The sequence below is a fragment of the Haliaeetus albicilla genome, chromosome 8, assembly GCF_947461875.1.
Source record: "Haliaeetus albicilla chromosome 8, bHalAlb1.1, whole genome shotgun sequence".
Lineage (NCBI taxonomy): Eukaryota > Metazoa > Chordata > Aves > Accipitriformes > Accipitridae > Haliaeetus > Haliaeetus albicilla.
The window spans coordinates 40,778,120-40,788,875 of record NC_091490.1 but is presented as its reverse complement, the minus strand read 5'-3'; the positions used below and the strand labels follow the sequence as shown (position 1 = coordinate 40,788,875).

The 10,756-nt window shown below is 55.2% G+C and overlaps 1 protein-coding gene across 1 annotated transcript; it reads left to right on the top strand.

Annotated features, from left to right (window-relative positions):
* The first annotated feature begins 449 nt into the window (after nucleotides 1–449).
* On the top strand, nucleotides 450–8,190 carry DUS3L (dihydrouridine synthase 3 like). Its single transcript, XM_069790193.1, is given in 14 exon segments — nucleotides 450–497; nucleotides 499–593; nucleotides 1,018–1,333; nucleotides 1,842–2,426; nucleotides 3,094–3,135; nucleotides 3,235–3,387; nucleotides 3,483–3,599; nucleotides 3,983–4,048; nucleotides 4,135–4,245; nucleotides 4,888–4,984; nucleotides 5,551–5,626; nucleotides 5,940–6,128; nucleotides 6,217–6,345; nucleotides 7,998–8,190. Coding segments are annotated over 14 exon segments (2,097 nt in total). The 3' UTR covers nucleotides 8,071–8,190.
* The last annotated feature ends 2,566 nt before the right edge of the window (nucleotides 8,191–10,756 follow it).

The window sequence follows — 10,756 nt, the reverse complement described above, 5'->3', positions numbered from 1 at the left end:
TAGCCCTGCTCCTGCTCAAGAGCACGGCCTGGCACAGCAGCTGGTGTTAATCCCTGATCCCTCAAAAGATGCCACCCAGGAGGTGCCCCAAAACAGAGAGAAGCCCTGAAGAGCCACAACAAGGAATGACACCTCTTCCGGGTGTGAGGGCCACACACTGGCCTCCTCTTCCCACTCAGGCAACCCTGATACGGGGGGGGAGCTATGGGCAGCCCCCCAACCAACCTTGACCTCAAGGACTCCCCCAGGGCAGTGGGACTGCCTGCCCCCACAGCCAGCCCCTTCCTCAGGGTCTCCCCCACCCCGAGCAAGCCTAGAGGGCTCAGGGCCTCCCACAGCCGGGCAGACATGGCCCTCGGTAGCGCTACGACCCCTCGTAGAGCCCGACCGAGCGCCCAGCTCCAGCCCGGGCAGCGACCCCGCCTCCTCAGTCCACCCCGCCCGCCGCTATGAGGCGACTGGCTCTCAGCCGGGCCTTTTATACCCGCCCCGCCCGACTCGCGCCCGCGTCACGTGGTCCCCGCCCCTCGCGTCATCGCCGCGTGCGGCAGCATGGCGGCCGCGGCCGCAGGGGTGGCGCCGGTCCGCGCCCGGTGAGTGCGGGCCCAAGGCCGAGCCGCCCCTCCATAACCCCCGGGACGTGCCCGGCCACGCTATCCCCACCGCTTCGTGCCCAGTCCTTCCATAACACCCCCCCCCGGTACGTGTCCGGCCCCTCCTTACTCCTTCCCCAGTATGTGCTGGGGCCTGCCGTCCCCCCAGCTACGTGCCCGGCCCCGGCATCCCCCCCCGGTGCGTGTCCGGACCCTCCATAGCCCCCGCAGTGCGTGCCCGGACCCTCCATAACCTCCCCTCGCTGCGTGCCCGGACCCTCCATAACCCCCTCGGTGCGTGCCTGGACCCTCCGTACCCCCCGGTCCATGCCCGGCCCCGGCAGCCCCCCCACTTCCAGGCAGGCAGACCCCCCTCTCTCCCGTCCCCCCGGGCTGTGTTCACACGGGTGCTGTGTTTCCGCAGGTTTCTCGCCTCCAAGGAGCAGTTCCATGCCTACCTGCGGGCTGGGGGTCAGCCTGGCGGCCACGTGGGTGGTGGGGGTGAGGAGGAGGAGGTCGAGGTCAAGGAGAAGAAGGAGGAGGTCAGCAGCTGCCAGAGTGAGCCCCCCGCCAAACGGGTGAGGTTGGAGGACCTCGGTCAGGATGGGGAAAGCCAAGAGGATGCTGGAGCAGAGAAGGAGCCTGCGGAGCGGAAGCGAGCCCGGGGGCAGAACAAGAACAGGCCGTGTATGAAACCCAACCACTACGAGCAAAGCAGGCTGTGCCCGTCGGTATCTCAGGTAGGGCGTGGGGGCCCTGCTCTGCGCTGCTCTGGAAGGGGAAATTTGGGACCCTGGTGGGCCCTTCCTGCTCAAGGGCAGCATTTATTTTTAAGTCTGGGAAAGCATATTGAAGAGGGAGCTGCACCAGGGCAAATTCCCAGCAGGGTGGGCATAGCCGGGGGCTGTGCTGGCAAAACTGCCTCCGTTGGCTGGCTGGGAGAGGGTGAAGTGGGATGAGCTGAGCAGTACAAGTAACGTGTCAGCTTCCCTGAAGCAGTAGTGCTAAAATGTCCCCTCAGGTGGGTACGTCGCTGCCCTTCTGTGGCACGTTCCACCAGTCAGCTTCCTGGGAGCATTCCACGGGGTGCCTGATGTCAACCAGGGAGCGATGGGTGCTCAGAGCAGTTCTGGCCCCTCTCTGGGCCGGGGCAGACCCAGGCTAACCTTGCTTGTGCTGGAAGGTACAGGCATGCCCAGGCCAGCAAACAGAGGCCAGAGGTTTTAACCTTGTCTTTATTGTTTTAAGGGGTGTGCAGAGAAGTGCTACTTCGGCCCGCGGTGCCGCTTCCTTCACGATATCGGCAAGTACATGGCTGCAAAGCCAGCTGACCTGGGCCGCAGCTGCGTGCTCTTTGAAACCTTTGGCAAGTGCATTTACGGCGTCACCTGCCGCTTTGCCCAGGCCCACCTTGGGGACGGCTACCAGAACATCATCAATGCAGACCTGGCCAAGCAGTGGGAAGGGAAGTCGCTGGTGAGGAACAACCTTTCCAAGGACCTCCAGCATCAGCTGCGCAAGAGGAAGTTTAGCTTCAAGAAGGCTGACGAGTACCTCTGTGCTCTGGCCAAGACCCACGGTGATGGTGGGAAGGGAGGCAAAGCCACGGGGCGCTCTAAAGAGGAGCAAGAGGTGTCCAACTGCACAACACCCCAGGAGGGTCTGGGAGACAGCCCTGAATGTCCTGTCCTACCTGAGCAGGAAGAATATCCCAAAACAGACGCCTTGCAGAGTCCCGGCCTCACAGGTGGTGAGGAGGCTTCCTCCATCAAAACAGTGGGCCCAGTGACAGACGAAGACATTATAAAGCTGCGGTCATGTGAGAAGAAGAAGGTGAGAGTTTGGTTGAGGGCTGCCGTCTCTTGTGTACCCGTCAAGTGATTAAGATTGTGCTTGGGAAGACAGAAGAGACCTCTGAGCTGGGTGAGAGGCAGGCAGAGAACAGAGCTGCCTGGGGTCCGTGTTACTGTCATGAGGGGAAGGATGCAGGAAGGTGAGCTCTTGGGGCTGTGGTGTTGTCCTTAGAGGGGTGAGAACCAAGAAAAGCTGCAGTCCCTTGCACGTGAAGGAGGGTAGGGTCTGAGCTCTCAGGGAGGGTGGGAATGATCTGTAAAGAAAGCCAAGGCTGGGGCTCGTTGGCTCTCCTGGGGTGAGAACATTGCCTCCTTCCTCTCCTCCTCGTCACTTCCATCCTTCCTCATCACCTCCATCCTTACATCCATTAGCCAGTCTACCTACCCTCTATATCTGTAACTGCTTTGAGTTTTCTCCAAGCTGAGCAGTGAAAACAAATTGAGCGGTTCAAGTTTCTGATTCTTTTATCCAAGCAATACATTCTCAGGGAATAGTTGAGGTTCTCGAACAAAACTGGTCATTTCCTGGGTTTCCCACTGAGTTTTTCCCAAAGCAAGTGATAAAATTGCTAACTGGAATATCTTCCTGTTTAACCACTGCTGGTTCAGCTCTGCTAACGTGCTCCTCCATCCTTGTTGTTTTCCAGCTGGAAATCCAAGGCAAGCTCTACTTGGCTCCACTGACCACGGTAGGTAGATAATTCTGTCCTTTTGTCAAAATTTGCCATTGCCACATTTGGAACAGAGTGCGATCTCCTGACAAACCATCTCTCTGCTGTCTCTTTCAGTGTGGTAACCTCCCTTTCCGAAGGATATGCAAACGCTTCGGGGCAGATGTCACCTGTGGGGAGATGGCTGTGTGCACAAACCTGCTTCAGGGCCAGTCCTCCGAGTGGGCTCTCCTTAAACGGCATCATACTGAAGATATTTTTGGGGTGCAGGTGAGTGCTATCATCTTGATAACCAGGCAAACGATAACTCACTTCTGAAGAGAAAAGCTGCTTTTGAACTCATGCAAACTGTCCCCCTTTGGTAGCTGGAAGGAGCGTTTCCAGACACAATGACCAAATGTGCTGAGCTCCTGAACCAGACAATTGAAGTGGACTTTGTAGACATCAATGTTGGGTGTCCCATTGACCTGGTCTACAAGAAGGTAAGAAGATGTTCTGCAGCATGTTTTGCTTTCTTCAATAGATGCTTGTCTTTTGCCTCATCCTCTGCTACCTGATCTGCTCCTGCCAGTCTGATGCAGAGCTCCCAATTCATTTATGGGCACTAGACTTTAGGCAGAAGGCGAATGAGCTGTTCAAAGAGCAGGGAATGGTTAGCTGTTTCTGCCTGGCAGCAAGCAGAAGTTGGGAGGGAAAAGGGCTGTGGGGTTTTTTTTGTTGAAGAGTCCCCTTTCTCCAAGTCTTGAGATGCTCCAAGCCTTACCTGCATTCCCTGAGTAGAAGGCTGCTGTTGAGCAACTCCAAGGAGGCTCTTCACTATTCAGGGAAGCAGAAAGTCTTGACTGTGCCACTTTTTGTCCACCAGGGAGGAGGCTGTGCTCTGATGACTCGATCCAACAAGTTTGAACAGATTGTCCGAGGGATGAACTCGGTGAGTCAGAGCACCTGCTGGCAGCCAGAGATGAGCTGATGGAGCCGACTCTGCCTCAGCCTGGCCTCACTCTCCCATTTCTGCAGGTGCTGGATGTCCCACTGACTGTGAAGATACGGACGGGGGTGCAAGAAAAGATTAATGTGGCTCATAAAATAATCCCCAAGATCCGGGAGTGGGGAGCATCCATGGTCACGGTACAGGGATACTTGCTGTGGCATGAGATTCTTGGCTGGTGTCTGGGGAACTCTGCTTGCATGTCAGCCTAGAGCACAATGCAGGGGTGACCTTATCCTTCCCCACAGCTGAGTAGCTCTTTCAAATGCCTTTGAGCAGCTGCGTACTACCTTTTAGTGTTTTCTGGTAACAACAGAAAAATGCAGAGCGTTTTTCAGAGCAGAGAGCATTTTTTTCTAGGTGCTCCTGAGCCTTGTATCCATTACGAAGGGAGATGGTTCCTGCAGTGCTCTGGAACAGAAGTTTCAGCCAAATAAACGTCATTACAGCAGGGCGGGGGAGAGGATAGGACCATCTCATTTGCGTGAGGATGAGTAGTTCCTGCCCACAGTGAATATTCCCTTTCATTGTGAACGGTCACTTCTTGCTCTGGCATGCAAATAGCCAAAACATTACTCAGAAAGCATCCAGCCCTTTCTCAGCTCTGTTAACCACTTCCACAGCCTGGTCTGTTAGCAACTGGCTGCGGTGTAGATCCAGAGGGATCCTTTACCCCAGCCCGGTATCATTGCCTTTGCTGAAGCACCTTTCTCCAGCGCTCATGTTCTGCCCTGCCTCCTCTGGGGCATTCAGTGAGGTCTCACTGTGACTTTCTTCCCCAGCTTCATGGCCGATCCAGGGAACAGCGGTACACAAGGGGTGCTGACTGGGACTACATAGCAGAATGTGCTAAAATAGCAAGCCCCATGCCTCTTTTTGGTAGGTGTTTCTGTTGTTTTGTCACGTGGACTGAAAGTGCCACATGTTTGATTTGAAATATTTTTTAAAAAGAAAAAAAGCAGGCTTCCAAGGACATTTAGCTGGGGGTAAAGGTTGGAGTATCCCTACTGATGCCGATGATACGATGGAGTGAGTTACCAGCAGCTCTTGCGCAGCCCAGATCTGCCTGTGCGCTTGGGGCCAGGCGTGATGAGCACAGAACAGTAGTAGGAGGGGAAGGAACAGGCAGGACACAAAACACTTTGTTTTTAGCAGGTGCTTTCTCTCTTGGGTACCATGACAGACAGTCCCAGCTAAACCTTCAGGGTAGGAGTTGGGAGTGGAGAATAAGAGAGGAGAAGGCTCTCCTTTTCCTTTTAAGGGGAACATTAATCAAAAGCATCCCTGCCTGGGAGTCTCTAAACATGAGTCCCAGAGCCTCTTTGGACAATCTGGCTCTCAGACCCTGTGTCCATTTTGAATTTTATCCCATGCCTGGATTATCTCATTTTGACTTGCCCTCATGTATCACTTTGACCTCTGGCTTCTCCCTTCCTTCTGGACAGGAAATGGTGATATTTTGTCTTACGAAGATGCTAATCGAGCCATGCAGATGGGCGTTTCGGGAATTATGATTGCAAGGCAAGTGCCTGTGTTTCCTTTTCGTTTCTGAGCTCTGTTGGTGCAAGAGTAGAAAATGAATTAAAAAATACCTAAACAAACCCAAAACATGAGAATTTTCCTCTTGGTGAAACTACTCTTTAAAAATTGGTAAAATCAGTTTGCATCTGGGAACTTACAGCAGCTTCCTGTTGAAATTGAAAAAAAAAAAATGAAAGCAGCATTAGCTGGCAAGTAAGTGCTGGAAGGACTCCAAATAAGTCTCTTAGATTAGTTGGCATCTTCAGAAGCATCAGTCATGGCAATAACAATGCACATTTTGTTTTGGCTACAGAGGGGCACTCATCAAACCGTGGCTTTTCACTGAAATCAAGGAACAGAGACACTGGGATATCTCCTCCAGCGAGAGATTTGATATCCTCAAAGACTTCACCAACTATGGCCTTGAGCACTGGGGGTCAGATACTCAGGGAGTGGAGAAGACCAGGAAGTTCCTGCTGGAATGGCTCTCATTCCTGTGCAGGTAATTCTCCCCAGCTGAGAGAATCTTTAACGCACCAAGCCTGTACCAGTTGAACAACAGCACACAATGCCATTGCATTTCATTGCAGGTATATTCCAGTTGGCTTATTAGAACATCTACCTCAGAAAATTAACGAGCGGCCGCCTTACTACATGGGGAGAGACTATCTGGAGACGCTGATGGCAAGTCAAAACGTGGACGATTGGATTAAAATAAGGTACTAAAGCACTGAATTTCATTTAAATTGCTAGGAAGGGATGTTGCAGAGCCCCACAAAACCACTGTGCCTGCATGTGTCCTCCAAAGAGGTGGTGGTGACTCTTTCCCCTCAGTTTAAGAGGTTGTAAGAAAGCAGCAAGGGTTAACCAGCTCTTTACTTTGAGGTTTTAACTGAGTTTGGAGTTGCCATAAAAAGCTCTCTCAATCCCTGTATCTGCTTCAGCAGGTCATCCAGTACCCACTGCAAATCTAGAATAGCTGATCTCTCTCATGACACGCTGTTCATCCCAGGAGAGTTGTAGGAACCAACAGAGGAGAGTGCAACGATGGGACGTCTGAGGCTTTCAGCATCAGACCCCTCCGTGCTCTGCCCCGACAGTCCCGCCCTGCCAGGCCCATACAGATGCCAAGCAGGAAGGCCACCCCCATCCCCAAGTTAGAAGAGCTGAGCATTTTCCCCATTTTTCATGATCTGATTTCTGAGTTCATGCAACAAAGTCCAGGAAACTGTTTTTCCCCACACCTATGAGTCCTGAGGCACTGGCTTGAAATGACTTTGCAAGCTCAAAGACAGCTAAAATGAGAGCTGGAGCAGCCAGCTGCTATTTCCCATCTCATGGAAACAGAGATTAGCAAAAATAGAGCATGGCTACAGCCTTCTCTGGTTTTGCTAATCCTCAACCATTTTGTTAGTACTGTGAACAGCTGCCTAAAACCACGTTAAAAGTACATCAAGTTTTGATCAGAATTTTTAAATGCCGTTTTTCAAGTGGAACTTGCCTCCATTAGGCTGCACAAAGCTTTGTAACCTGTGGTCTTTACAGTGCCATGTAATAGACATTTATAGCCATAAGAACTCAAAATTTTAAAGCAATTTAGGTTTATTCATTAAAGCTCATTTTAAGGAGATGCTAACCAGAAGCAGGGTTCTCTGAGCACACTCTATTTCTGCTTTTGTGCTGTAGATTCAGGCTCTTGCTATGCAATTCTATGCCCTGCTGGGATACTCTCTCTGACATGTCTTATGGAAAGTTTTAGCGATGCTGTATTGAACCAGCATCCAGGAAATAAGTTAAGCCGCCTTGACTATAAAGAAAATTACTCTGCACTGAAAATACAACTTGTGTTCCAAAGTGTGAAATAGTTGAAGTCTTAAGCTAGGATAAATCTGATTGCAATAGAACTGGCTTACATCATTTTAGGATCTGACCTTAATACTTTTTGGCACTAACAGGGTTTTGGCTCTGCACCAGCACAGCGAGAGGTGGGGAGGAGCTTTTCAGATGCTCATGTTGATTATAGGCACGTCATTGCCAGTGGTGAGGCTGGTATTCAGGTCACCAAACTTAGGAACCCATTTTGGCATCAACTCTTGGTAACTCCCAGCAAGAAGGGCATTGCCCTTATCTGGAGGCTGCGTCCCTCCAGTACTGTGGTTCATGGTTAAAGCTCAGCATGAGAGGTGGTTTTGTGCAGCAGCCCTAAATTTTCAGGAGGGTGAAGGTTTATTTGACACAGCTGACTGCAGTCATGATCGCTATAGAGCCACAGGACCATGCAACAGCTGGGTACCGGTGGCTCTGTTGTACTGAAAACAAACCTCTTTTTTTTGTTGTTTTGTTCTTGGTTTTGTTCTATTCTTTCTTCCAGTGAGCTGCTTCTGGGACCTGTACCTACCAGCTTCACCTTCCTGCCTAAACACAAGGCAAATTCCTACAGATAGGGCTGATGAGGCCCTTTCCCATGGCACCAAGGCAAGAGGAGGCATTAGGATGGTGTGTGTTGAGGAGCAGGGTTGCTCAGCTACGCTCTGAAATTAAATAAAAGTTTTATGTTTTTAGAAGTGCGGTTGCCTTTGCACCCCCGGCATCGGTCCCTGCCACAAGTTATGCAGCAGATGGCCTTGCATAATCTTGCAGCCAGAGGTGCCTCGCGAACAGAGAGCAATCTCTTTCATTAACAGGATACAGGCCGGGAGAGATCTTGGGCCTCCGGTTCACGGCGGTTGTCCCGACTCCCCCAGGCCACACGCCCTTCCCACAGCGGGAGCGAGAGGCCCGCGTTCCTACCCAGGGTGTCCTTGGGAGCGCCAAATCCTCCAAGTACGAGGAGGGGAGGGACTAACCCCATCCCTGCGGAGCACAAACAGCCCCAGCCTCTCCTCATCGGACGCTGTGCAGAATCCAGGCCTTTTCTGGGAGCACGCGGCGGCGGGTACTGTCTCCTCCTGGGTGTCACGCACCCGGGGCAAGCGCGGCCCCCTCCGAGGGGGATCCAGAGCTGCTGCTTCTCCGACCGGGCGACTAAAAGCCCTGGCAGCACTCCTGGAGCCAGGGCTGGGGGAAAGCACGCCACCGAGTGACACCGCCTGACCTTCCTTCGCGCCCTCAAAGTCCTTTCTCCTATTTCTGCGTCACTCCAGCCAATGCAGCGAACAGAAGCACGGCCAATACTCACAAATGCGTTTGCCACCTGCCACAAGGAGGCTGTGGCCGCGGCTTGGTCCCCTCTTGGGTCGGCCAAATCAACTTGTTCTTTTTCCCCCACCAGAAAAACACTGTTGAAAGCCAAGAGTATTTGTACCCACCGCCTGAGAGCTGCCTGTAGGCCTCAGGGGCACCATGGCCTCCCTTAACCCTTTCCCTTCCCAGGAGGAGCTGGGGAGGCTCTTGGGGGGGGGCGCGGAACACGGAGAGCCCCCGCATTCCTTCCTGGGAGACGCCAAAGAGTCCTTAGCAGCCAACAGCCAGACGGACCATGGCGCAGCCACCACGGCAGCTCCCACCGCGTGGGCCCTGGGGCCCCCAGGCGCCCCAGCGTTTTCAGGCTTTTGTGCTCCCCGAAACCTTCAACTCTCGAGGTAGGGACCAGCCCTGAGCCCCACAGCCCAGGGATGCTCGTGGGGGCAAGAGCGGAGCTCACCGCTGGCCATGGCTCCTCTCTCTCTCTCGTAGGCTCAGCCAACCTGTACCAGGAGCAGCCCTTCCCTGCAGCCTGGGCACCCCTGCCAGCGGTGGCACCCCAGGCCCCCCAGGCACCACCAGCAGGTATGGCACCCCAGTCTGTTCTGGCACCTTTGGCATCCCCGTCACACCCGTCCCCCCCGCGGTTTTCGCACGGGCGTTCAGCAAGCCCGCGGGAGCACCCTTGCCCTTGCCTGGGTGACGCTTGCCCACTCAAGCCAATCTGTGGAGAACTTCCCAAATATCTCTGGGAATTTCTCTCCCGTTTCACCTCCTAGAAGGGAGTCTCCTCCCCAAAGTGCAACCCCGTCCCACCGGCACAGCAGCTCCCCCCCATCAGGATCCCCCCGCACACCAGCTCCCCACGCGCCTGGCGCAGAGCTGGGGGATGTCGGCCATGGGGGCTGGCTCGGTGGGTGCCCCCAGAGAGTCCCCCCGGCCCAGCACGGCTCCCTCTCACCCACACAGGTCTGCAGATGGCTCCGTGTGGCTGCCTCTTCGACCCCCGGGTGTTCCACATCCAGTGGACAGCCACCAACCTGCCTCCACCGGCCGGTGCCATGCTCGGCCAAGTCACCGCTTCTCTGCCAGGGGCTGCCCTGGGGGGGCCCTGGGGCTGCGGGGCCACCCTGGCCTGGGCAGCCCCGGGGACCCCCCAGGGCCAGCCACAGTACCTTGCCCCCTACCAACATCAGGCAAGAGCGGTGGCCCCAGCCCCTACGGCGCTGCCCATGTCCGTGCCCACCTACCAGCACATCCAGGGGCAGTTGCTGATGATCGACACCTCCGGCACGGCCACCCCTGCAGGGGCACCCCCATGCAGAGAAGCCCCCCTGGGCAGCAACGTCCCCCCCAGCCCCTCCGCTGCCCTCCCCAACCAAGACCTTGGGGACACTGCAGGAGATCTCGAAGTGTCTGAGGAGATGCTTCTGCAGGAGGCCCTCAGACTCTTCGGGTGCTCTACGGATGCGGTGGGGGCCAGCCAGGGTGGTCTCAGCAGCAGCCCCGTACCTGGGCACCCCAGGGGCACCAGTGGAGAGGGGACAGGGGTGGCCCCAGCCTGCCCAGTGCTGCCGACATGCAGCCCCAGCTACCAGCACATCGAGGGGCAGTCGGAGAAGATCAACACCTCCGGCACGGCCACCCCTGCAGGGGCACCCCCGGGCAGTGACATCCCCCCGGGCAGCGATGTCCCCCCCAGCCCCTCCGCTGCCCCCCACAGCCAAGCCCTGGGGGACACGGCAGGCGACCTCACCGTGTCCGAGGAGGTGCCTCTTGAAGAGGCCCTCAGACTCTTTGGGTGCTCCACGGACACGGTGGGGGCCAGCCAGGACGCTCCCAGCAGCAGCCCCGTGCCTGGCCACCCTGGGGGCACCAGCGGAGAGGGGACAGGGGTGGCCCCAGCCTGCCCCGTGCTGCTGACATCCATCCCTGGCTACCAGTACG